This window comes from Equus przewalskii, chromosome 2, assembly GCF_037783145.1.
Source record: "Equus przewalskii isolate Varuska chromosome 2, EquPr2, whole genome shotgun sequence".
NCBI lineage: Eukaryota > Metazoa > Chordata > Mammalia > Perissodactyla > Equidae > Equus > Equus przewalskii.
Genome location: NC_091832.1, coordinates 28,441,105 through 28,468,578, shown reverse-complemented (window position 1 = coordinate 28,468,578; position 27,474 = coordinate 28,441,105). Strand labels below are relative to the sequence as shown.

The 27,474-nt window shown below is 54.2% G+C and overlaps 1 protein-coding gene across 1 annotated transcript in view; it reads right to left on the bottom strand.

The window, feature by feature from the left end:
* Positions 1-725: 725 nt before the first annotated feature.
* Positions 726-27,474, bottom strand: part of SLC9A1 (solute carrier family 9 member A1) — a 49,131-nt gene continuing 22,382 nt past the window's right edge. Inside the window, exons 2-12 of the mRNA XM_008519460.2 lie at positions 13,567-14,027; positions 10,234-10,484; positions 9,063-9,280; positions 7,830-8,032; positions 6,152-6,241; positions 5,605-5,675; positions 5,314-5,487; positions 4,929-5,043; positions 4,672-4,773; positions 3,231-3,303; positions 726-2,590 (exon numbers count right to left, since the gene is read on the bottom strand). Coding sequence (XP_008517682.1) covers positions 2,253-2,590; positions 3,231-3,303; positions 4,672-4,773; positions 4,929-5,043; positions 5,314-5,487; positions 5,605-5,675; positions 6,152-6,241; positions 7,830-8,032; positions 9,063-9,280; positions 10,234-10,484; positions 13,567-14,027 — 2,096 coding nt within the window. The 3' untranslated portion in view covers positions 726-2,252. The remainder of the gene's footprint in view (positions 2,591-3,230; positions 3,304-4,671; positions 4,774-4,928; positions 5,044-5,313; positions 5,488-5,604; positions 5,676-6,151; positions 6,242-7,829; positions 8,033-9,062; positions 9,281-10,233; positions 10,485-13,566; positions 14,028-27,474) is intronic.

The window sequence follows — 27,474 nt, the reverse complement described above, 5'->3', positions numbered from 1 at the left end:
GGCAAAGGAGATGCTTTCCTGGACAATCCAGGTTCCAAGGGTGCCTGGGGTGTGTGCCAAGGCCCCACTGCCCTCTGGTGGGCAGCTCCTGGAAATGCACCTCAGGGATCCAACATCAGCTGGGCACGCACACTGTACCAGCCCATTACCCACCTGAGCACATTTCATCCAGAGTTTATTGTCCCCACTTAACAGGTGAGAACCTTTCCACGGCCCTTAGTATAAAACAAAATCTTAACTGTGGACTGCAAGGTCCCACCTTTTCTTCCCCTCCTGTCATTCCCTAACCTAGCCATGCCAGCCTTTCCTCACACGTGCAGCTCCCAATTGGAATATTCGGGAACTCCGAAACCTTCCTCACCTGGTTAACCTCAGCTCATTCTCTAGTCCTCTCCTAGGGTATCACTCAGGAAGATCCTCTTCACCACCCATCCCCCCCCCCCCACCACCTTTCATTCACTGTCATTCACAAACACCCTGGGTTTTTCCTGGTCTCTATGAATGTTTGATTAATGCCGCTCTGCCCCCCGCTGAAGGCGCCTGAGGGCAGGGAGCATCTTGCTTCACTCACCACTGTATCTCCGGTGCCTGACACACAGTAATCACCACACCAGCAGCTGACATGGATTAGGCATTTCTCTGTGCCAGCCATTGAGCTAAGTCCTTCAGGCCCCCAGGCCACCCTCCTCCCCAAAGTCCCTGGTCCCCAGGAAGCAGCCCTCAACTCTATCAAAAACTCATACCGATTTATTAGAATATGAAAAAGATTCGGTTTCTGTACAGGCGGCAGAGCGGGAGCAGCTGTGGTGGCTTTGAACATGGTTGTCAACATCATCCTCGCATGGTGACTCCTGCCCAAAACAGCACTTGCATGGAGAGGAGGGGAGACAGATGAGCACCCACTGCCCAGTCCACTGGGAAGAGGGACACTCTGACTATTGCACAATCCTGGGGAAGGGAGTGCCCACCAATAGGCCTGGGCCTGGCCATGGTGGCAGCGGGGTGGGAGTGTGTGCCTGTGAGGAAAGGCCTTTGGGGGCCCAGGACCCTGGCCATCCACCAGCCCCAGCTGGGCGGAGGATGCTCAGGGGAGGCCTTCTACCCCGAGGACTGGGCCCCACAGCAAGCTGGGTGCAGTGTACAGAAGAGGGAGATTCCAGGGGCCAACAGGGGGATGAGGGAAGGGACAGGCGAGCAGGAACTGAGGGTCAGGCCCAAGAGCAAAGAAGGCGCCAAGAGGCCCAGCGTCTGAGAGTTAGAGAGAATTATGACTGGGTTGGGGGTCACTTCTGAAATCAGAGCCTTGGGGCCACAGTTAAGAGCCCAAAAGGCAGAGGACCGATTTAGGGGAGAGTGTTGGGCAGACAGGCACAAATGAAGAGGGGTAACTCTCTGGAGTAGGAGGGCAGGGCCGGAGCTCTGTCAGCCAGGGGTTTTTAAAATGTTTTAAAAACAGGAATGCCCTCTGTGCAAATAGAATCATACATGGAAGTGTGAACAAACAGAACAGATAAAAAGGCAGCACTTTCTGTAGCCCCTGACAGTCCTCCCCTGACAGCACCCCTGAAGGGCCTGCTGGTCCCTTGGAGCACAGTCTGGAAAGCTGAGTCACGTTACTGTCCAAAGCGCCCCAGCTCCAGACAGAGAAGCTCAGAGATGCCCTCAGCCTGCAGCTCTGAGTAAGGACAGGTCAGGGTGGCTGGCCAGGGTGACAGAGCTGGCAGGAGGAGAGGACTACCATGGGTCACCAATCCCTCCCCCAGTCAGATGCCTGGTCCCCTAGTCTTTCCCCTGTTAATGGAGGGCCTGGCCTAGGCCAAGGGAGGCCTTGGCTCCTTCCCTTCCCAGGTGGGACCAAGGCTGAGCCAGAGGCTCTTTGGTTAGAAACTAAGATTGGTTTGAATGAGGAGAGTGATGGAGTGGGAGGGGGACCTCTGAGGTCTGGGAAACTCAGAGGCCCTAGTCGGGGTATGGGAGAGAGCCTGGATCGGGAAGGGGCAGGGGCTGCCTCACGGCCCAGCAGTTCTGCCTAGAGGACTGGGAAGGCAGTTCTGGTGGGAGGGAGGGCGCTTCCCAGGAGGCAGGGGGAAGCCGTGCTGCGATGGGGGCTGTGGGCCCAGCTGCCATGCGGTGGGGAGAGGGGCAGGGCCAATCCAGGTCAGGAAGGACGAGGGAGCCCTCCGTTCCCCCAGCAGCCCCTACTCTGGTGGGAGAGTCTGTGGTAGGATGGGCACTGCCCGCTGGCCGCAGGGCTACTGCCCCTTGGGGATGAAAGGCTCTCCTTCCCCAGGCTCAGGGTGGGGGCCTGGGTCACTGAGGCACCGCTGTATCCTCTGGGAGCTGGGGCTGTCACTTGGCCCAGGTGTGAAGACATCATCGGTGCCTGGGGACGAAGGCTCCTTGGTCCGCATCACAATGCCCCCATCGTCATCATCCTCGTCCTCCTCAGCCAACCTTGGATCCCGGCTCAGCCCCAAGACCTTGCCCTTCAGCTCCTCATTCACCAGGTCCACGGACTCAGGCGACTGCGGGGAGGCTGGGTCGATGGTGATAACAGGCAAGTCGGCCTTTGGCTCATAGGCCAGCGGGTCTGGGGACCAAGAGCAAGGCACGAGCTGGCTTCTGCCCCTGAGCCCTGCCCAGCATGCATCTACCTCAGCCCATGCCAGCGACTCCCATGGAAGCTTCCTGTGAGCACAGCAATCCTGAATCAGTCTACGTGGACCTTTATGAGCCCTCATCAGAGAGCTTCTCTTCCCCTTAGCCTGGGGCTCAAAGGGAGGACTGTGTTCCTCTCCTCAGACCTGGGGCTCTCATAGGTGCCCCTCCTCAGACCAAGAATTAGGCCTGAGGTCCTTCCTGAGTTGCTGTCTGCTCCCGGGGCAGACCTAGGAGAGGCCTGCCCTTGTTTCCCCTAAATCTTGGAGATCCCAATGGTACAGACCCCTCCTGCCTCCCTGCCAGGCACCCAGCTCCCTTCAGGCCTCACCGTGAGCCCCAGGTGGAGCACCTCTGTCCCTGAGGACAGCAGGGCCATTCCTCTGCCCCCTTTGGTGAACTCCCAACTCCACCTGATGCAGGAGGAGCTCACGGCTTGGGAGGAGGTGAGGGAGAAACCTGTACTCCCTGCTGACTCTGAGGCCTGTTCCTGTGGGAGCCTCATCAGGAGACGGTGGCACTGAGGGCCAAGTCTCGAGGCCCCTCTCCAGGCACCCTGCGCCCTGCCTTACCTGAGCCGATGCGGGCCCGTGACATGGTGGGCGAGTCCAGCTTGTGGGCAGGCACTGTCAGGTAGTTGTTGATCTGACAGAGAAAGCAGACAGGGGTGAGTGCAGGCAGCCTCTCCGGATGGCACCGGAAGCTGGTGGCTATGCGCTTCTTTGGCCTGTTCAGAGCGCTCTCTCCCTCTCTGTCAGTTCCACATCAGGCCCTTCATCTGCCTGTGCCTGCGCTGGTGCCGTGCTGGCACTTCAGGGGATCCTGGGGGCTCGTCCTGGGTTCTCATCAAGCCATGTCATCTCCTGGGCTGCCTCCCCATGGTGACACTGCCCCAGCTTCCAGCTCCAGTCCACACCTGTCCCTGAGGTCCAGACCCATAAAGAAAGCTCAGGAGCAGACAGCTGGGCCCTGGATGACCCGCAGGCATCACAGTGCAACATGTCGGAACTGAGCTCATCTCCTTATCTTCCCTCAAAACTTTGCTCCCACCTCGGCATCCCCTATCACAGCCAGCAGTCCCAACTACCCAGAAGGCTAGATAAGACCCCTGACTCCTTTTCCTCTTCCCTCAGCCCCACCTCAAACGGGTGACCAAGTCTCACTAGGTCCCCCTCCGAGATGCCCTGAATCTACCCACTCCTCTTCATCTCCCCCATCACTGCTCTAATCTGGGCCACCCCCACCCCTTCCCATGTCACTCCTTTGCTTAGAACCCTTCATGGTTCTCTATGTCCCTGGAATAAAGCCCAAACTCTTACACCATTAACAGGGTTCCTTGAAAGCTGAACCCTGCCAGTGGCTATTTCTAGAATGGGCCACATTCTGTGACTGAGAACTTAGGCACAAGATCTTCCTTCTGCCTGGACCACTGCTCTGCCCACACCCTCTTCTCCCTGGCTCTTGTTCCTAAGCTTAGCCTGACTTCCTTCCCGTTCAAGGTGTCCAGGGCCCCTTGCACTTCCTGCCCTGGATGGGCCACTGCATTAGAAGCTCTGCAAGAGAGGCACTGGGCTGAGTCACCGCCGGATTCACAGGCTACACTGCTGCTTGGCACTTAGGAAACGCTCAACAAATGTTTCCTGACCAAACGGATGAATGCGTATGTGCCTTGTTTTGTGACCCTGGGCAGGTCCCTTTCCCCAGGGACCTTAGTGAGAAATCACTAGAAAATGGGAGGTTGGAGAGGGCACACGGATAGACTCTTCTAGCTCAGAAGCCTGAGGATACAATGAGGGGCCCTGACCTCTTCACTGCTCTGAGGTGGGAGGGGGTGAGGAGGTAGCAGCTTTCTGGAACCTGCCCTGGAGCTTCGCCTTTGAAACAAGAGGAGGAAGCCAAAAAACCAGGTCAGAGTGGCTCTATCTTCAAAAGGGCTTGGTGGTGGGGGTGCACGAAGAGGAAGGACCCACATTCCCAGAGAAAGGCAGGAGCGAGCTCCCGTCCCAGACGCACCTTCTGCTCTAGTTGCCGGGCCTTCTGTCTCCGGAGCAGCATCTGGTTCCAGGCCTCCTCGTAGGGGTCTGCCACCAGCGTGTGTCTGTTGTAGGACCGCAGCTGTGAGGGGAACAGCTGTCAGGTGGGGCAGGCCCCAGAACCTGGGCCTAGAGAGGTCGAGGTGGCCCTGGGCACATGGGCAGCAGGGCTGGAGCAGAGAGGAGGAAGAGGGGCTCCTCTGCTGGAGAAGGAGCTGGGTGGGAGGGAAGACCCACCCGCTGCCTGGTCTTCTGCAAGTTGTTCCTCAGGATTTTGCGGATCTCCTCCTCCTTGTCCTTGGACAGTGCTGGCAGGATGCGCTCAGCAGGCAGGGACTTGGGGTGGATATTCCTGGGATAACAGGGCACAGGTTAGGTCCCCGAGAAAATTCCTGTGATTCTGGAGCCTGCAGGGCTGGGCCAGAAGGAGGTCACCCCGGGATGGCCCAGGTGGGTGAGCAAAGCCTCAGGTCCTCAGTGTGGCCCTGCAGCTCTCTCACTCGCCCTGACAGGACAACAGAGGGGCCTGGCTCAGTGTCCCCCAAAGGTGGCCTGCTCCCGGATGGTGTCGAGGGGTCAGTGTGTGGGTGCAGAAGCTGCAGGGTTGGCCATTAGCACTCACTGCATGGAGACGGTGGAGACGGCGGAGGGGATCTTGCCCATGCCCCCACTTTCCACCAGCTCAATAGCCTGCTTCATCTCCATCTTGTGGTAGAAGGCGATGAGCTGGGGCTCCTTGGAGCGCTCGCCAGCTATCAGACACTTCTTCACGTACTTCTTATTAAACCGGTTCAGCCTGATGGGAGGAGGGAGGAGATGGTTATAACCAGCTCCTTGGGGTGGGGAGACACCCAGGCCCTGGGAGACCCTTACGACCCTCCCTGCCCACCTGCCCACCAGGCCTGCCACCTACTTGTCCTTCCAGTGGTGGTGGCCGTAGTGGCCACAGATGTCCTCGATGCCTGTCAGAAGGTGGTCCAGGAACTGAAACGGGCCCAGGGCCAGGTCAAGCCTTACTACTGGGCTCCTTCCCTACCAAGACTTCTGAATAGGCTCCCCCACCTTCCACCCTACGGCAGCTCTGCCAGCCCAGCCCTGTAGTTCCAGGGACAGCCAGGAGGTGGCGCCTACACCTCACTCATCCTGAACTCCAGTGGCACCACATCAAGCCCTCTGCCACTGGAGCCCCGCTGAGCCTCCCTCTCTGAACCCACCTGTGCCCAATGCCTGGGATGGGTTCCTACTAGAGACAGATGGCATGATGCCCCTCCTCAGGCTCCAGGCTGCTCATACCACAGCTCCCTATGCTGTGACCTGGTGACCTCAGGAGGCTGAAAAACCACTTCGGCATTTGGATAAGGGAAGAAGGGCTGGCTGAGGGCATGGACACAAGGCCTAGCTGCTCCCCAGCTCCCTGGGCCTTCTCCCACAACCGAGGGCCCAGGCCCAGCTTCCAGTACCTGCGTGTGGATCTCCTCATTGATGGAGCGCTTCGTTTCTTGCTTTTTCTTCACAGCCAACAGGTCTACCAGGGGGCGAATGGTCATACCCTGGGGGGCAGTTGGGTGTCAGGCACTCCAGTTCTGCTACACTGGCAGGGAGGCCACAGAGCCTTCCTCCCTCCCCCCAGGGCCCCTGAGGCAGGGATGCCTTCTCCTCTGAGGTCCCCCATCTTCTAATCTCCGCGCCAGCACTTATGTAAAGGCCGATCCTTAAGGCCTGCTTCTTCCTGAAGACACAGCTAGAGGTGTAACAGCCCACCCAGTCGAATGACTCTCATTGTGAGCATCTAGCCCAGGGCCAGGGGTCAGAGGGCCTGGATTCAAGTGTGGGCTCCACTACAGATGTGTTCTGCAACCCCAGGGAAGTCAGGATGGCTAACAGAGAGAACCACCTCTGCTCTGTCTCCCTCGCAGGACTGAGACCACGGAGACCTAGTAACAGCAGCAGCAGTTAATTTAGCCGCATACTTGCCATGTGCCATGTGCCAGAGCCAGTTGTGTTTTACAAGTATTAGCTTTTCAATACCCAGAACGGCCCTAAGAGGTAGGTCCTTTCATTGTCCCCATTTTACAGATGAGGAAACTGAGACTCAGAGAGGTAACTTTCTAAGGTCTCACAGAATTAGTAGAGCTATAATCAAACCCAGGCAGGGAGGTCTCTACCTCAACGCTGCCTTCACTGAAAATGGGCTTGACAAACCATTACATATAACACTGCAAAGTCAAGGTGATAAAATATTTTTGAAGATAGAAGTAGGGCAAGAGGACAAAAGAGGCACTCCCCTCTCCTAAAGGACAGAAAATAAGTACCCTCCCAAGAGGTGTCCTCTACATATTTTTCTCCTGAGAAGGCAATGATGTTTCCCACCTAGGGCTCTGCCAGGATTAGAGCCCAGGAAAGACGGAGGGGATGGCAGAGAAACGGAGGCTCAGACAGAGTGTTTCTCACATGCCCAAGGTCGCAGGTCAGGTAAGGTGGAGTAATTTACACCATCCCAGGCTGGGCTTCCTTGGAGACTCAGGAGGTTGGGGGTGGGCTCTCAGCTAAGCCTGGGTCATTTAAATGCACAGAAATCGCTGACCACTAGACTGGAAGGATTCTTCAGGATCATCTAGTCCAGTCCCCTCACTTCACAGATGGGGAACTGAGAGCCAGGGACAGGAGGAGCGTCTTTCCCAGGGTCACACAGGCAGCAGCAGAGCTTGGACTGACTCCACACCTCCCGCTGCCCAGCTCAGTGACCTTTCCGGTGCCCCTCGTTGTGCTATTGTTCCCATTTTACCGATGCAGAAACTGAGATCGTAAGCTATTAAATCACTTCCCTGAAGTCCTACAATGAGCATCGTGGGCCTGCTGACTGTACTCGCTTCTCTTAATGCTTTCTGGGTTCCTAACTAAGCTAGGCAGCATCCTGTTCACTTTACATTCTGCTTGGTCATTTTGCAATGACTCATTATCACAATTCACCCTTTACAACTGAGGAAACTAAAGCCCAGAAAGGGGGCGTGGCTTGCCCAAGGCTGCACAGCAAGTTATTGGTGGAGTTGGGACTAGAACTCCCTCTTAGGTCACGCACTTCCTCTATCCACTGGCAGTCAGGGTCCCCACACAGGGCTGCTCTGCCCTGTCCAGCACCTGCACAAAGACGGTGAAGAAGATGACGGTGATGATGGCAGTGAGGAACAGCTCACACATTGGGAAGTGCTTCTTGTCCAGGAGGTAGCCCAGGGAGAAGGCGATGGCACCTCGTAGGCCCCCATACGCGATGATGAACTGGTCCTTGGGGGTCAGCTTCACGATGCGGAACTTGTTGATGAACCAGGTCAAGCCCAGCACACCTGCCAGGGAAAGGCAAAAAGAGGGGTCAGGCTGTCCCCAGCCTCTCCTGGCTTCCATACCAGTGACTTCTGTCCGCAGGAGCCTCCACTAGTGAGCTTGCCCAGTTCATTCATTTCCCGGGTCCCTCAGCCCAGCGTGCTCTGAATCCCTGAATCCAAGGGCTGAGTGGATCCTTAAGGGGGGTCTCCCAACCTGGATGTACTTTAGAGACATCACAGAGGCCTCCAGTGGCCAAAGGTCGGGAGCAGAAAGGGAAAAGAGATAAAATAAGACTGGCCACAGGTTGATACCCATTAAATATGATGGGTACATAGGATCTACTTTTCTATGTGTTTGAAATTTCCCATAATAAAGTCATTAAAAAATGCAGAAGTCTGGGTCCAGCCTCAATCCATGGAACAGAATCTCTGGAGGACAAGGCCCAGGATTAAAGGGTTTTAACACTGTGCACCAAGTAACTGTGATGCCCAGACAGGTTCAGCGATCATAGATCTAATCTCAGAGAGGAGGTGAGTGAGATCATGAGTGGGGAAGTGATGCAGTCACTGAGGTGAGGCGTGTCTGGAAAGTGTAAGCAGAACCCAAGGGTCCGAGGCCTGGTCCCCGTGTGCAGGCCCAGGCTGGCAGCATAGATTTGGAGGAGCCACACACAGCTTTGCAAGTGCTCGAGTCATCTGTGCCACGAGACAGCTCAGAGAACACTCACAGACCTGGGCTCTGTGGGCCTTGGTCTCCTCCTTAGAAATTGACAGGCTCAGAATCACAGGGTCCCTGAGGCCCCTCCACTCTGACGCACCACGACTGTCTCCCTACAGATCACAGACTCACCGCCAGCATGGGCTTCTTTCCCCTCATGGGCCCATCATGGCCTCAGTGTGGCAGAGAGAAGAGGTGGGGAAGCCCCTGCCATCCAGCTGTGCTGGCAGCAGCCAGGAGCCAACCTGGGCCCCTCCATACAACACACTACCCATCCACTCAACACCCACCCCCTAACCCCCCACCCACCCCCACTCAGGCCTGGGGCCTCACCCAGTACTCGGGCGATGAGGCAGAAGATTAGGGTGCTGATGACAAAGGTCCAGTTCCAGTGGTGGGAGCCAGCCACAGTGGAGACGCCGAGGAAGATGAAGATGAGGGTCTCGCTGACACTGCTCCACATCTTCAGGAAATATTTGATGGTCGTGTGGGATTTGTGGGAGATGTTGGCCTCCACGTAGGGGCGCATCACCACTCCCGAGGCAATGAGTCTGGGGTTGGGGAGGAGTGGGTTTCAGGGTTCAGATTCGAGCTGTGCCTTCCCGGAGCCCCGCCACTGCCAGGGAGGCTGACAGGTGCCTGTTTACTGAGCTCCTCTTACAGGTCAGATGCCCACTGCGGGCTTTACACACTTGTTCTCACTCAATCCTCACATCAACCCTACAGGCCTGGGCATATTCCTGCATTTTTCAGATGAGGGATCTGAGACTTGGAGAAATAAAGTTGTCTGCCCACTGTCACACTGGCAGCGAGTGGCAGAGCTAAGACGCAAACTACGGTCTGCCCAACTCCAAAGCCTGTGCCCTCTCCCCGAGGCCACACTGCCTCTCTGCTTACAGGGCATCAATTACACACATCCGTGGCCTTGGGTTTATTCCCCAAGTGTGATGCCCCCTAATGCACAGGAGACCCCACAGAGAGCTCTGTTCCATGCAGCAGCCCAAGCTCTCCCAGCCCAGCGCCCACACCTGGACTCCAGTCCTGCTGGCCTGGCTTCCTCGCTGTCACCCTGAATCCCCTAATCCAGGCCTGCCTCTGCACTTACAACGTCTCCCCTACTGGGAACATCTCTGCGCCTCACTGCCTCTCCACACGCCCGCAACTTCAGGACTCAGCTGAGGCCCCAGGACCTCCAAGACTCCTCACTTCAATGGAGGCCTCGAGCCTCCTTGCTGGGGCTGCTGAGGGGCGCAGTGAATGCAAGTGCCTGCATCCAGCTACAACCCAGGGAGTCCCTTTGAGACAAACGAAGGGAAGAAGTGGCAGGACCGAGATTTTCCAGAACTTTAAACTCAGTGCTTCCAGGGGCAGTCCCAGGCCCTGGAGCATGGTGCTCGAGTCTCATCCCTGGAGCTGGAGGCTGGGCCCTGGGGAGCTCCCTTGTGACCCTACCAGCCTGGGGAATCCAAGTTGGTGGCCTCCCCCACGCTGCGCCCAGACTCACGCCATGATGCCTGACAGGTGGAAGAGCTCGGCTGACAGGTAGGCCATGTAGCTGTAGAGGAAGACGAAGAGCGGCTCGATGACGCGGATGTGGGAGGTGAATCGGGAGGTGAAGGCTGCGATGACCCCGTAGACCACGCCCACAAACACCCCGCCCAAGGACACCACGAAGAAGCTCAGGAAGCCAAGGACAATGTCCACGATGCCCACATGGTCGTAGTTGGCAAACTCCTCAAAGAGATGATACAGGACCTGGAGAGGGTGTGCAGGCTGGTCGGCGGGAGGGCAGGGCCCTGCCCCACAACTCCCTGGGGTCCACCCAGGGTGATCCTGTCCCCTCCATTGACCATGGCCACAAGAAGAGGCCATGTGGTAGCAGAGGAACCCTGGTGCCAAGCAGGTACTCAAAACCACTGGTCTGGGGGCCAGAGGGTCTTGCTCTGGGGCTCCAGGATGCCATGCTGGTGAAGAGCACAGACTCTGAAGCCAAACTGCCTGGGCTGGAATTCCAGCTCTGCCGCTCCCTAGCTGTATACTGGGGAGAATTACTCCATCTCCTTGTGCTTCAATTTTCCTATCCATAAAATGGGGATAATGGTACCCACATTATAGGACTGTTGTGAGGATTAAATTAGTTAATAAAGGAAAGTGCTTAGAGCCATGCCTGTCACAGCTTCAGCTCCTCCTGGCATAACTACGTTTGCCTCTCGCTGTTTGACCTTGGGCAGATCACGTCCCTGTCTGGACTTCAGTCTCTCCTTCAGCAAAAAGCAGGGAAAGTTCAGAGAGTGAACTAGAACAGGACTTCTTAACCTCTGAAGCTTTCCGACAATACACACGGCCAGGCCGTACCCGAGCTGGACTCTCTGGAGGCGAGGACCAGAAATCTCGCCAGGTGGCTGTGATGAACAACCAAGTTCAGTACTATGGAACTAGAGGCTCTCTAAGGCCTCCCCACCTCCTGGACTGGGAAATAAATGGTTGTCGTAATAAGTGGCACTTCACACACCGTCAAGCCCTTTGACAATGGTTATCCTGCTTGACACACAACAGCCTCATGAGATAGGCTGGCCAAGGATGCCTAAACTGAGGCTCAGAGTGGTGAAGCAACTCGCCAGAGGGCCCCCAGCTTGGGAGCAGCAGAACTGGGCCCAGAACTTGTTCCCTGACAGCAGTGGGTGGGGCTTCCCAGGCAGGTTCAGCTTCGAGGTTCTGTCCCTGCTTAGGGTTGGCTCCCTGGCTGCCTGGCCTACTCCTAGACAGCTCTGCCAGGAAACCAGCTGGGAGTTTCCGTCCTGGGGGGTGCTGAGGGAGAGGAGAAGGGGACCTGAGGATCCCTGAGAAGGAATTCTCCAAAGCCCCCAGTAACTGGGCAGCACCTGGAGGCAGGGGGTGGGGTGGGGGTGCTTGCTGCAGGGCAAAGGCCTGAGACCACACAGCTCAGGGGCAGCCGTTACTTTTACTGTCTGGGAAAACAGGGCACTCAAATCCATATCCAGAGCTCTAGAAAAGGCCCAACTTGGGCCAGGCAGGAAGGGGAGATGTTGAGCACTGGCCAGTCCTTGGTGCTGCCTGGACCAGAGTGGTCTGGGAGACAGGGCAGGGCTCCAGCAGTGGACAGCAGGGGCAGTCTCAGCCCTGGGCTACCTGAATTCACTCCTGGCCTGAGATTCATAAGTCCTCAGGGTGCACCACCTGGGCCAATGGAGTGGGCACAGACAACAAGGTCCTCCTTCCTAGCCTGGTACTATTGTCACTGGGACGAGAGAGGCAGTGTAGCATGCATAGTGGTAAGTGTCCGGGCTCTGGATTCAGACTGTGTAGATTTAAACTCCAGCTACATCACTTATCAGCTAATATGACCTTGGACGAATTCCTTAACCTCTCAGTGCCTCAGTTTCCTCACCTGGAAAATCTGGGGATAATTACAGTGCCAACTTCATGGAGATTAGATGAGGCAATAAACATTCAGACAGGAAGTGTTCAATGAACACCAGTGAATACTGCCACCATCTTGGGGAGGCATGGCTGTGGGCCCAGGGCGGCTGGACTGAGGTATCCACTTGACACAACCGTGCCCCACTGCTCCCCAGTAGTGCCAACCTGTACCCCAACACCCAGATCCACTGGGAGGGCTTCAACTTTGGCACCTACTAGTTTCAGACATTAGTGAGTGTGACTCCTGTAAGAACCGTGGGAGGATGACAGGCTAAGTACTGCAATCCCTGTTACACATGGGGAAACTGAGGCTTGCACGGTAACCCTGGGCAAGAGTTGGTGCTAGAGAAACCAGGACTGTGGCCTGCCTAAGGCCAGGCTACCGCTCTACCAGCCCCACGAGGAGCTGACAAGGGTGTGGGGGAGAGGAACACGAAGAGGAAGCCAAGGCTGCGGGCAGCCGACCACCACTGTCTGTCTCTTCTTTGAGGTGCGGCTTCCTGAGGGGTTGGGGGTGGGGAAAGAGGAGTGCATGTGTAAGTGTGCGCTGGGTGTGCACACGCGTCCTTATGTTTGCCTGTGTATGCAGCTGCTCTCTGAGGGGGCCAGCTAGGAGGAGTATGGAGGTGTTTTCACAACATGATGTGAGTGTGCACATACACGTCTGTTTCCTGAGGAAACTGGCTGGGAGGAAGGACGTGTGCAAGTATATGCAGCACTGCCACGTGCAGACCCTGCGTTGAGGGCATCCGTCCTCACTAGACCCTGGCAGGAAAGCACTAACTATTCTGCCCCTTCGCAGCTGTCAAAGCTGAGGCCCAGAGAGGTAAAGTCACTTACCAGGCCAACTCACTTTACTTATCACTCTCTCGAGGTTTGGGAGGCAAGGTCCCTTTCCACAATTGCTACCCCAAAACTGTGCACAAACCAAACTCTAACTTAAGACACGGCCAACATGAAAGCTGAAATGCCACTCACAGACTAAATGGTCTGTAAAGGGTAAACTGAGGCACAAAGAGGATAAGTAATTTAACCAAGATCACATCACAATCCAAGTCAGGGACAGAGCATATGACCTGGTAGGGCCAAGAGCTCAGGCCCTGGGGTCAGACAGACCTGGCTTCTATCCTGGTTCTATCAGAATCTAGCAAGTTATTTAACTCCTTTGGGCCTGATTCCTCCTCTGTAAAGTGAGAACAAGCCCGTGCTAAGGTTGCCACGAGGATTAAATGAGATACCCATGTCGAGTGCTCAGCATGACAGCTGGCACAGAGTAAGCAGGAATGGACATCTGCCCTTTCATTACTATTATTAGTGGGTGGATGTGGGATTCACTCTGGACCAGGATTCGGATCTGTGGCCTGTGTGCATGTGGGTGTGGTCCCTGCCCCCTCACCACAGTGACGGCGTCATTGAGCAGGGACTCCCCGAAGACGAGGATATGTAGCAGCTCGTTGATGTGAATTTCCTCAAAGACAGCCAGCACGGCCACGGGGTCCACGGCCGAGATGATGCTGCCGAAGAGTAGGTTGTCCAGGAGTTTAATGTTGCTGATCTGCTCGTCACCCACCAGGCACACGGCATACATGAGGCCGCCCAGGAAGAAGGCGTTCCACAGCGTGCCCACCACGGCGAAGATCAGGATGGTGCCCAGGTTCTCTGTGAACTGCCGCAGTGGCAGGAAGTAGCCTGCATCCAGGATGATGGGCGGCAGCAGGAAGAGGAAGAAGACTTCCGACTGCAGGAAGGGGGGCGTCTCCCCCACGCCCTTGATCAGGCCCCCCACCAGCAGCCCCACCACGATCAGCAGGCAGCTCTCTGGGACGATGCTCGAGATGGTGGGGATCACATGGAAACCTGCGGAGGGCAAGAGAATAGGAGGCTGCGGGCTTGCGTGGAGCCAGGAGAACAGAAGGTTGGGGACAGGGCCGAGGACGAGAAGAGGAGCTGGTGAGAGGGGCACAGGCTTGGCTTTAGATGGCTGCTCTCTTAACTGTCTGAGCCTCAGCTTCCTCACTTGTAAAATGGAAGCGATAATACCAGCTTGACAGGGTTGCTGTATAAACTAAGTGATGATGATGTTTTTAAAGTGCTTTTTTCAAAGGATATACAGATGCTCTGTCACTGTCATAAAATAGTAGAAAGAAGCAGCTCTGGAGGCCTCTAGAAGGCCAGAAACTATACACTGATTACTGAGGCTCCAAGTATCTAAGAGCATTACCTACACCTGAACCCAGGTCACCTTTCCAGGTACAAGCTCAGGGAGGCAGATGGGAGCTCAAGACCAGGCATAACGATCTAATAGTTCTGTCTGAGGGAAGACAGCAAGTTCCCCGTCTTGGAAGTGTTCAAGTGGAAGGCAGGCAACTAGCTGGTGGAGAAGTGACACAGGAGATAGAAAGAAGCACAGAAGAATCAAAGACCATCAGTGTAGGAAGGAACTTGGGGCTCATACCACCCCCCACCCGGGGTCTGAAAGCCTGCAGAACACATGCAGCAACCTCCAATCCCGGACCCACAGGTTTTCTTGCTGAGCCCAGAGAGCTGCTCCAGAAGACAACAGCAATCGATCTGTTTTGCATGTGAGACAAAACCTATTTGCCACCCTGTTTCTAGCCCAATCCCACTCACTTTGAAGATGGGGCAACTGAGGCTCAGAAAGGGGAAGGAACGTGCCCAAGGTCATATAGCAAATCCACAGCAGAACCAGGACAGAACCCAGGTCTGACCGTCCCCCCGGCCCACCCCAGCTCCTATCAAACTCCACAGTTAAGTCAACCCCTCCTGTCCAACCTCCCCGTTAAGGCATGAACAGATCCCTCTGCCTAAGACCCAGCAACCATCTCCCCAAGCCCAGTCCTGGCCGGCAGCAACAGCAGTAGGCCACTCTCTGCAGTGGCCTACCTTGGTGCTCCAAACTCAGAGCTGGGAGGCAGCAAAAATTACCTTCAGAGAGGGCCTCTTTCAATGCCAAGTTTGCTCCCCAAGCTCCCTTTGGTTTTTTTGGTTTGTTTTGGGGTAGCAAGGTGGGTAGAGAAGACCTGGGCATCTAGCTGCATCTTGGTACCATGACCCCCGGGGTCAGTTGGGTTAAGAGGGTATGACATTTTGCTCAAGGTGAAAGCTCTCATTCTCCTCCCTCCCTAGCCTGTAAGTTCTGTGCAGGCAGATTCCATATCGGCTTATATTTATATCCCCAGGACTGGGGACATAGTAGGTGCTCAACAAGTATCTACTGACTTGAAAACGCACAGAGCTGGGCATTATGTCCCATGATCCCCAATAACCTATCTGGCCAGGCCTCTGCTCTCATTACCCCTGAGAGCCTGGGGAAGGATAAGGAACATCTGTCTCCATCCTCCAGGCCCTCCTGCTCTCAGGTACCGATCTGAGTGTGCCAGCGTAGCTACAAGTCAAGACTCTCACTCAAAACAGAGCCGTGGCACAGTGCCAACCATCCAGGAGACCCTCAAAACAAATTGGATAAAAATCTTGTTTTATCCTAGGCCAGGAGAGGCCCCCGAAGCCACCACGTACATTCTCCTGACTTCAAAACAGACCTGACCAGAAGTCACCACTTTCGCTGAAAAGCCTTCACCGGGAACCACCAACGTTCAACTGGCTGCTATCCTGGGAAGGGCTAGGTCACGCTGAGTCCAAGTCTCTCTGGCTGTATAAGTTAAAGTCCAAAGTTTTAACACTGCCTCTGTCATCTGATCTTGCTCATGTCCCATACTCCCCACTTACATACTCCCATTGCTACATTTCAGCCTTGCCAAATTCTTTGCAATTCCCCTAACTGAGCCACATCCTCTTCCACCTGCAGACCTTACCTAGTCTAGTTTGTCTCTCCGGAACACCCCTCCTGTACCTCTACCCCCACTGTGTGTGGCTGACACCACATCCTCTTCCTGCTTCCTCGTCCGGGGAGTTTCCTGACCACCCTCGTGTACCCAGGTTAGAGCAGCAGTCCTTCTCTGCTGTCCCCCCCACTTTATAACATCTAATCCACAGTCACCGCCCAGATTCCTCTCTCTCCCTGGCAACGAGCAAGGTCAGACAACCCAGGCAGGAGCAGCGTAGACAGGACAATGGCACCACACCTCAGAGATCTGCACTGTCCTGGAGCATAGACAGGATGGCACAGGGGTTTAGGGGAGCGGAGCTCCTGCAGGCAGGGGCCAGGAAGCAGCTTCTCCAGCTCCAGTCAGCTGACCTCCTCAACACTCTACCCTCGACCTGCCCTGGAGTTGAGCACCAACAGCTGCCTTAGGGGAAGGCAGAGTTTAAAGAGACAGCCCAGGGCAGGTAGATGACAGCTTCCACCTCCACTGAGCATGTTACAATTTAAAAATGCCTTCCCACCCATCTACACCATCAGTCCAGTCCAAAAAGCTTTCCTGGTCTCAGGAAGTGCCAGACAGTACACTTGAGACCCAGAAACAAGTAAACCACAGCCCCTTGGTGGGGGCGAGGCAGCAGGTGTGTGAAACAAGCCAAGAGCAGTAACATGAAGAATGTTCATTACTCCTGAAGGTGCACCACAAGCCAGACACTGTGCTGGGAGCCTGGCACATATCATCTCTTTAGTCATCACAACAGCCCTGTGGGATAGGTGCTACCCCATTTTGCAGAAGAGAAAGCTGGGCTCAGCAAGATTCAGTGGCTTCCCCAGAGTCCAAGGGAGTTCTACTCTAGCTTAGAGCGTCTCAAACCCGCAGCAGAGGGAGCTAACGAATCCTTTACTCCAGCATGAGTATTTTCTCTGAGACAGGCCAGCCACGAAGGTGGCGCAGGGTCAGAACCTGTGAGGAGCTCGTGGGGATGGCCATGCTTTTCCCAACCTTGCAACCTTCAGGCCATCGAGGCTCCATCACTAGGTGAAGAGACAGCTGGCATTCCTATTTGACAGATGAAAACCTGGCGCACAGAGGAAGTAGGACATGTCCAGGCCACCCAGGATGAGGTCCCGGGCCTCGAGACTCAAATGTAATGCAGTTTCTCCCAAATAAGCCAGCTCCCAGAGCACTGGGGCTGGAACATGTGCCAAGCAGGGCTCCTCAGGTCTCCCGTGCTGGCCCTGTCTCTCGGCAAGCCCTGACTGGCATGGGAAGGGGAGGGCTGGGCCCAGGCTGGGAAGAAGGTCTGGGATCCACATTTGGCTCCTTGCCCATGGGTAGGCGGCACGTTACTGGAAAGCAGCTTCCTGGGGGGAGGGGGTGGAGTCCGTCATCAGATGCAGCGGCTCATGGAAGGAGAGGCCTGCAAACCTGTTCTTGGCTTGTCCCTCTCCCAAGACCCTGACCCCACCAGTCGTCCCCACCCTGCATCCCTAAAGAGTCCCCTCAAAGTGCAAGAAGTGGGGCCAGCCAGGTGGCGCAACGGTTAAGTTCACACGTTCCGCTTCAGCGGCCTGGGGTTCCCAGGTTTGGATCCTGGGTGCGGTCATGGCACCACTTGTCAAGTCATGCTGTGGCAGGCGTTCCACATATAAAGTAGAGGAAGATGGGCACGGATGTGAGCTCAGGGCCAGTCTTCCTCAGCAAAAAGAGGAGGATTGGCGGCAGATGTTAGCTCAGGACTAATCTTCCTCAAAAAAAATAAAATAATAAAATAATTAAAAAATAATAAAAATAAAGTAAAATTAAATTTTAAAAAAAGCACAAGAAACTTGCTGACACCAGATGCAGTGAAACGGGCACAGTCAGTGCCCCTGGTCCCCTGATAAAGACCCAGCATTGAGGTGAGATCCCAAGATGCCAGGAAATTAGGCAAAACTTTCAGGGCCTGAACTTGCAGTGGTAACGTCACCAGGATGGAATCAGGGGTGGGGCAGAGGCAGTTAGAACCAGATCCAGAGCCGTGAGAGCTGGAACAGACCTTGGAGATCATCACACGGTTAGAGAAACTGAGACGCAAAGAGAACCAGTGACCTGTCAATGGTCACATGACCAGTTCCACCATGAGAACCCATGAAGCTCCAAGTCCAGTGATCTCGCAAGCCACAAGGGCGAGGGCGTCCAGTCTTCCCAGAGCAAGGACACAAGAAGGTGTGGAATTCAACATCTCTGAGCCACAGATACAGTTCCGGGTGGCTCCCCTTTTAGGTGAAGAGGCTGGGGAAGGGGAGAGCTGTTTCTCATTCCGTCCAGTATAGGTGGCAGGTGGGCAACTGAAGGTACTGAGGGACCATACACATGCTCGCCCATACTCTCTCTCTTACACACACACTCATCCACACTCTCTCTCACACACATATCCACAGTCCCACCCTTACACCCACACACACCCACACTCTTGCTCTTACACACACTCATCCACCCTTGCTCTCTCTGATACACACACACTCTCTTATACACACATGCACACATATATTCACCCACACTCTCACACTCTCTTGACACACATACACATACACAGGCACACTAAACAGACACAACCAAACTTTGAATTAGTCAGTGGTTCCCAGCTCCTCTGCAGCTTCTCTGCTCCTCACCATGAGAACATTTTATTTACATCTCCTCAGACTGTCCCCATCTGCTGAGACTGGTGCAGTGGAGCAGGCAGGCAAGGCTGTTTCACATCACCCTTGGTTGCCAGCGTGACCAGACACCCCTGATCCCACTTCCGGCATCTCTCCCCTGGCCTGGGTAGTCAGAGGCGGGTGCCAGGAAGAGAGGCCCCCATGGCCCTCCAGTGCCAGGTCATCAGCGACCCAGGGCCACACGAGGGGCTCCACCGCCCTAGTTCCAGGCCTGAGGACTGCTCTGGGGCTGCAACTCGGCCAGGTCCCAAGGGATTCCTGGTTGCACAATGATTCCATTTCTTTAACTCCCTCTTCAACTGTCCCAGCAACCAGTCTCAACTACAGCAACGAAAGGTAATGCCTCCCAACGAAAGCCTGGCCCTCCACAGTTTACAGCAGTGTGCTCTGACACTTCTGACTCATTTGCACCTCACTCCGGCTCTGGGAGGTCACAATTACCAGCCCCTCATTTTATAGATGGGGAAACTGAGAAAGGTTAAGCAACTTGCTCAGAGTCAAAGAGCTGGTAACTGATTCAAACCCAGGCAGTCTGGCTCCAGAGTCTGTGCTCTTAGCCACTTACCACATTATCCCTGGTTTTATTCTTATTTTGTTTCTATGGGGAGCATCAGCACCCAGGACTGAAGAGGCCCAAAGTGGTTCCCAGACGGCAAGAGGTGGTGCTTCTTTCCTTGAGCTCTTCTCAAGGGAAGTCTCACCACTGCTCCCCTTCACTCTAGTGGCCTAGTGAAGACCTTGGAAAATCCTTCCTATCTTTTAAGCCTGGCCCCCCCAGGAAGCCCTCCTGAGCTAACTCAGCCAGACGGGGTCAGTCTTCTCCACTAAACTTCTAGGGCAGGAGGTGGGAATTCTCAGACTGCTCAGCCCCTGTCTGCCTGATCTGTACTCAGCTCCGGTCTCCAGTGGGGCTGGAGGGTCCTTTGGGGTAGGAGGAGCTCTGGTTCTTCTTGAGTCTGATTCTTCCCAGTGTTGATTCTTCCCACCATCAACGTCAGCCGTGAGGACCAGGGAGAAAGATAAACCAGACTACAAGAGACTCAGCTGCTGCCTCAGCAGGTTCACAGACAGACCAGCAGAGACAAAATCGCATGGCACCAGCCACCCTGCCCTGGGTTCCAATCAGGGTGCAGCCACTGACTAGCTGGGTAAATTACGTTCTATCTCCTATCCTCAGTTTCCCCATCTGTGTAAAAGCCTATTGCAGAGGGTTTCTGGAGTACGAGAGGAGATGATAAGGATAAAGAATGCCACACAATGCTGGCACTCAATGTCAGCAAAAAGCAGTGACTGCCATTATCATCATAATTTCCTTTAAAACCGAAGTATAACATGAATCACTCTACATTTATCATGACCTGTTGGTGTGTATTTGTCCATCACTGGGCTTTAAGCTCCCTAGGGGTGGGAACTTTTTAGAATCATCTGGGTCTCTAGCTTCCAGCATAGAGTAGACATTAGCTATTTGTAAGAACTGAGATGAAGCTGACTTTTAGATGTGAAGTGTGGGAAAAAGGAAGGAGGTGGGGATGGCTTGGAAATTTCAGAGTATCTGAAATGCTCCCAGAGCAGGGATCCTTTGGATTGGTTTTGAAGGATCAAGAGAAGTTTGCCAGAGAGAGAAGCAGAGGAAAAGCCATTCTAGGGTCTGTATCCTTGAAAGAACCCAGCACAAGTACCCTGCACAAAGCAAAGCGATGTACAGGGGATGAATGAATGAAAACAGGAAAGAAAAAGACAAACAGGAAGGCAGACTCACTTCACCAAGCCTTCGCCAATATCCAAATATGAGCGTTGCGGTGAGGAATAAATGAGATGGTGAACGTAAAACACTTAGCACAAGACCTATTATACGTGTCTTTGAGTCTTGGTCCCTCCTCTGGAACTGGGGAGATGATGCCAGGCTGGCTGCATCACTGAGATATTTTACTTAGAGCTCCTGGACCACAGGAGTCACCCGATGAATGACAATTTTTAAAAACCGCAAACCAACAGCGCCCACTCACTAAGACTGTATTTGAACACGAGTCACTTTAAGATACACTCTCCAGCACAGAGAAGGAGAAAAATACTGAGTGGACTCTTAAAGTGTCTGAAGCAAAGTGCTGTGCTGGGGGCTTTTACATATCTCCTCTCCTTTCACCTCATATCCTGACCCCCATTTGACAGAAGAAGAAACCGAGGCTCAGAGATGTGAAGTGACTTACCCAAGGCTACCTAGTTGGAAGGTGGCAAAGTCAAAATTAGAACCCAGGGCTCCTAATTGCCAGTTCTTTGTGTCATGCTGCGTCAATGAAAACTAAGTCTGTCAGGATCAACAGGAAGAGAATTCAAGTCTGCAATATGCCTCCCCTGCAGAAACAGCCATAAATAAATCTGTTCCAAGTACCTGGGTAGGAACCATTTCCCATGCCGGGGGAGCCAGTCTCTGTGCCCTCCCCCATCATTCTTCCAAATGGCACCTCTATTTCTTGCTTATTTCACTCCATGTCTCAGGGAGACAGGGTCCCACATTCCAGGAACATCAAGTCTGGGTAGGAAATCAGCTAAAAAGCTGGCAGAGAACCCAGCACCACACGCTGGGCCACCTGAGGCGTGGAAAAAAGAAGGCTGGGCCAGGAAGCCAAAACCCCAGTCTGAGGCCCAGCTCTGCCCTTGAGTAACCACGAGGCTTAGGGCAAATCATTACATCACACACAGGCCTCAGTTTCCTTGTGTGTAGACAAGCGAGAATCACGGGACTGGAGAGAAGCACCTTGTATCCTGAGGAGGGGCAGACAAACCCCAGAGATGACTGATGAAGGAGAGGTAAGGACAGAAATGCCACAGAGGCCAGGGAGCCTTGAGAGCAATAAGCAGAGTGATGCAGTGACCTCCCGGGCCCTCTCAGAGACCATAGCAGGACAGGCTGCTCCAGAGTAGGTACTCTCTGCTGTGATGAGGATTCCAGGGTCAGGGAGCTGGCTGAGCTCAGGATTAACCCTTAGCACTTAACTTCCATCCCCATCAACCTCTGAGCTCCAGTCGCCAGAAGTCCTCAAACCCCATGTCTGCACACACAGAGGGGAACTCTTCTTTACCTCGAACTTCTACTCACCTTTCAAAATCCAGCACAGGCGTCACCTCCTCTGAGAAGCCTTCCCCAAACCCCCCAGGCTGAGTCAGGTGCTCCTCCAAACTGAGGAGCCAGGAGCTCTGTAGCTGGTGTTCTAGTTCACTTGACATCCCAGCACATGGCCCCGGGCCCCACAAAGGTGACGCTCAGGAAAAGCAGGTTAAGGGAATGATGGTAGCTTCCTAAAGGACGTGGGATTGAAGTTGGGTCTTGAAGGCAGTGGACTAGTAGGGAAAGAATGTGAACAAATGAATAGAGAATCTTAAAAGCCTTCCCAGGACCCCGAAGCCTTCAGCCAGCCTGGAAATGAGACTGTACAGTGGGGGAGATGCTGGCACACAGCTGGAGCAGGCAGGACATGCAAGGAACTGAGTCAAGGGGCCCAAGCTGAGGCTGCAGGCCTCAGAGGGTCCCCTAACCTTCAGGCCTGGTCCTGAATGCCCCTGACCTGGCCTTGAGCCAGGTTCTACTCCTGCCCTGCCTTTCACTCCCACGAGCCCTCTCCCGGGTTTCAAGACTCATTTCAGTAGCCCCTACCCCACCCTGAGCTGGGGCAGCACCTCTCGGTACCCAGCCCAGCTTCCCCAATCATCTAAGCTCTCCATAAACATTTGTTGAATAAATTTCACTCCGGCAGCTTCTCCCCACCCCCCACAGGAAAGGCGCAGGATTGAGAGTCCCCATGCGTGAGGTGGAGGATGACTCACACAGGGGAAGGGGGTAGGGACAGGGACCAGGAACTGGCAGTAAACAGCCCGTGTGTTGATACGATACAGAGCTCCATCAGGCAACAATAGGGCCTGGCAAGGTGGAGGTCTCCAGGCAGCCCGTAGGGGTGGCAGCTCAGGGGGTGCATAGGACCTGAGGCTCCAAAGCCCCTCCTGGCTGGTCTGGGTCCCTGGCAGGTCACCACATGATATTATACATTAGTTTCTTTTGATTTTTTCAAAATGGAAATATACTGCTTTGGTGATTTTAAATGGAACCCATGGTCATTTATTTTTTTCCAACAGTATACAAGCACATTAAGTAGAAGGAGAATAATCTGCCAGTGATTGTCCCTTGTTCCCTATACCCACTATACAAGCCCCCCAACCCCCAAATCTACACTGTTAACAATTTGATTGCAAACTTCCAAACTTCTATGCATCTATAGTTTTAAAATTTTGTATTAACGGTATATTCTACAGACTGTGCTATAACTGCCTCTATGGGGCAGAGACTGTGCTAAGCACTTCACTGCAGCATCTCATTTAATTCTCTCAACAACCCTAATGCAGTAGGTACTATTATTATCTCCATTTTAAGATACATAAAGAGAAGGTCACTTACATGCCCCAAGGTTACAGGGCTACAGAGCAGCATTTCAGACCCAGGCTGACCCCACTCCCCAACCCGGCCCCCTATGGCGAAACCTCACTGTATATATGGCCTTGTCTGTGCCATAATGTATTGGACAGTCCCTCTACAATGGCATTACACCTAAGGCTGGTTTCTCATACTCAGATCCTCCACTAAGAGCCCCAGGCAGGCCTTGCCTCTGTGGCTGGCAGTGAAACCAGAGGGCCTTGGTTTCCACTTTCTCCTAACCCCATGGTACCAATGGCAGAAAAATCTACATCACATCCCTTGCAAAGAAGGCCCTTCTAGGCTCCCTGAATTTCAACCTTGGAGTGTGGAGGAGATGAAAGCACAAAAGGCTTGAGCTGAAAAGAACCTGGGATTAGTCTGCTCTCAAGCCCCTGTCCCCTTCCTTTCCTGGTGTGCAGCTCCCCAGCTCAGGCTCTCCCCTCCCCATGCCAATCCCCATCCTTGGCCCTGTCTGTGACTCCTGCCAGACGGCTCTCAGGACTCACAGATGCTATCAGGAGCTCCAAGCACCAGTCTGCCCCACACCTGGCATGGGGGAAGAAACAAGAGGCAGGATAAAAGAGGTTCCATTTCCAGAACTTTAGAGCCATGGGAAAGCTGGATTTTTCTTTTCTTTTCCTTTTGGTGGGGGGTAGGGTATAGTTTGCAAAATGCAAATTCCGGAGAAAACTGAAATTGAGTATACCAAATACCAGTTGTTCTTAGTGTCCCTTCCAGTTGAAAGTCACTTAGCCTAGAAGTGTAACAATGAATTAAATCCACCATATATAGCTGGAACTTGCTCACAGTATCATCGAACTTAGATACAGAGAGGCGGCAGGAGGAGAGCAACACAAAGAGAAATTCTACCATTTCCAGGACAACAGCCCTGCAGAAAGCGAGTCACCGCGTCCCATTTTCAGCTGCTACAGGGGAGGGAGGGGGGCTGCAAAGGGAGGACAAGACTCAGGCAGTGCTGGCAGGTTAGGGAGTGAACAGCTTCTACCCTCTCCCAGCTCAATCAGCTATGGAGTCTATTATGTGCTTCAAAGCGTCTGGGGGTGGTGATGAAGCAGGGGTGTCAGCTACCCTCAACCTGAGCATTTTGGTGACCTCTCAGAAGGACCAGAAAGATATTAATGAAAGAAAATGACCCTCAGAGGACAGAGCTTGGAGTGGGCCCGAGAGGATGGGGATGCTTCCTGGAGGAGTGGGCATGGGGTGACCCTTAGGCTGGTGTGTCTGGGTGCAGATGGGGTGGACCTGCAGAGTGACAAGGGCACAGGAGCTGAACTCCTATTTCCCCAGCCCCAGACCTGCTCTTCCTACAATGCCCCCATCTCCCCAGCATCACTCAGGTGCTCAGGCCCCAAACGCTGACCCCTTTCTTTCCCTCACACCCACATCCAATCCAGAGGCAAACCCTGTTGGCTCTGCTCACTCCCCTCTAGCTCTACTGGCCTCCTGGCTTTTCCTTGAGTGTAAATATGATTCCACCCCAGGGCCTTTGCCCCACATAGGTGGACAGCAGATTCCCTCCCTTCTTTCAGGTCTCTGCTCAAATGCCACCCCCTCAGGGAGGTCTCCCCCTACCCTCTCCATCTGCTTACCCTGCTTCATCTTTCTTTATAGCACTTACCACTTCCTGACAGTCTGTGTGTGCTCACTGATGGTGAACTCCATCAGGGCAGATGGTCACAGTCACTGTAGTATACCTAGCACCTGAACTTGTGCCTGGCACACAGTAGGCTCACAATCAGTATGTGCTCAACGGCTGATCATCTCCTGCCTCAAGGACCTAACAAGGTTGTTGTGAGGATCACATGAGACCACAGACATGAGAGCACTGAGCAAACCGCAAGGCCCTGTCACGGTAGGGTACTGGAGAGCCAGTCCCCCAAGGTACCGCTCACATATCAGCTCCTCTGGCAGCTTTCCCTGAATACACCCCAAGGCAGAAACTAATTTATGGTCCTGCAGAGCCTGGGACACACAGCCCTCCATCAAGAACCCTGTCCTATTCATTGTTCACTCTACAGTACTGAGCACAGAGCCTGGCACATGGCAAGGATCAAGACCTGTTTGCTGAGGCTGCATGACTATTCAAGGGCAGAATTCCTGTCTGATTTAACCTAATCTCCAGTGTTTGGCACTAAGCTCATGTGCACTAAATGCTAGCTGAACTGGGCTGACCCTGAAGGAAGGGTGGGGTTAGGGAGGCACAGCAGGGCCTTCTGGCAAAGCACCAGCATATGGAAAGGCAGGTGTGGGCAGCGAGCATGGTATAGATAGAGGGTTTCTACTGGGTACAAATGACAGTGAAAGCTGGAGAGGAAATAATTATTCAGACGGTCAAAAGAAGACTCTCCTCTGGTCCTCACTAAAACTGGGGGCAGTAGACAACAGATGATGAAAAAGAAGTTCAGGGTAGTCCAAACACTCACCCAAGATCACATGGGGTAGCAGAGTCAGGTCACAAACCTGAGACTGCTGACTCCCAGTCCAGTGCTCACCCGGGGCCAGATCATGAAAGGCCTTAAATATCCTGGAGAAGAAATTCTGGGTCAACCTGGTGAGCCAGGCAGAGCCACCAGAGGGCTCTGACCTGGGGCTGGTATGAAAGTCCTGCTTGCAAGCACCTCAGGGAGGAAGACAAAGGAGATGGTGCTGGTCCCCCAGGCTCAGCACTCTGGGCAGGCAGAGCTGTCCAACCATATAGTCATTAAGTCTAGGCTCCAGGAGCAGCTGGCACTGCCTCCTGCAGATTCCAGCAGGACAGGTAAGCTCTCCTCCATCCTACCTCCAAATGCCTCCCGAGACCAGAAAGCTACATTCAGAGAGAGAAAGGACCTGTGCCAAGCCCAGGCTGGGGATCAGGAGACCTGGGTTCCAGTCCAGGCTCTGCCACCAACTCACTAGGTGCTTTGAACAAGCCCTTGCCTTTCTCTGGCCTCAGTTTGCCCATCCTCAGAGGCCTGTTGACAGCCTTTCCACCTGCGACATCTGACCAATGAGCTCTGCTGATGGACAAAGCTGGTGCTCTGTAATACTCACCATCTCTGCCCATGCCAACAAGCATGGCGTCTGAACCCAGAACAGTCTTCATGCGGAGCAAGATCGCACGAGGCAGCACAGGGCAGCATAAAGAGCCCTGGTCAGCCAACAAGGGAGCTGGGTTCTGTCCCAGTTCTAAACCTGAACTTCTCTGTGATCTCTGGCAAATCAGGGTCCTGCCCTGAACCTCATTTCCTTCCCTCCAGCATGGGGATAAGCAATGCCATGGCACAGGATGCTGTGAGAAAAAGGAGAAAATGGAGATAGAAACATACAAAGGAAGATAAAAACAAACACCCAGCGAGCTGCAGTGAACACTGTGAGAACTCCACTTCCAAGGAAGACACAAGGGGCAGAGGACACATCTTGGATGGAGGGGTGGGATGGCAAGAGGCCTCTCTGCTCCTGGGCTCTTTTCCTCCAGGGCTCTGCCTGCTCTTCAGCCAGAGCCCTGGTTGCCACCTGACTTGAGTTCCACAAGAGCACAGCAGGAATGTTGTGACACCAGAGGGGCTGGGCCCTCCACTGGAGCAGAGGTCACTCACTGCCTGGCTCACTCTGGAGCCTTGGCCCAGCCCTGCAGCCAGGCCCCACTGAGAGGAGGACCCACTGGTCAGGAAGCAGTACGCAATAGAAGCAGCTTCTCCAGGGGCTTGGCAGCCAGCACTTTGATCACTGAGGCAGAGGGACTGGGCCTGGGCTAGGAGGGCTGAGCCAAGGGAGGTAGTCCACACGCAGGGTGGAAGGTTCTGAGTGAGACGGCTGGGAGGGGAAACACTGGAAAACAGAGGTATCGCCTTAGGGTTATGTCCAAAGTTTCAACCCAAACTCAGCCACCAGTCAGGAGAGGCAGAGAGCCCTGTGCTTAAGAGAGAGCATGGTCTTGAGAACCCAGCAGCCTGGTTTCCTGGCTCTGCCACCTACTAGTCATGTCTCCTTGGCAGGTACTCAACCTCTGAGTCTCAGTTTCTTCATCTGAAAAGCAGAGTTCATAATCATTTCTATCTCAAAGGGCTGTGCTGAGGATCCAGTGAGATTATGGATCTGGAGCAAAGGGCTGCCAAAGAAAGCACTCAGCAAAAGGGCATGGTTCCATCTCTGTACCCCCATCCCTGGGCCCAGAGAGGGCCTGTTGGCACCAGAGCACAGCTGCCAGGAGACCAGACCACACTCTGAGGCTGCCTCTCAGAAGCAGAGCCTGGTGTCCTGTCCCTGTCATCATTGGTTCCAGGCTGAGCCTG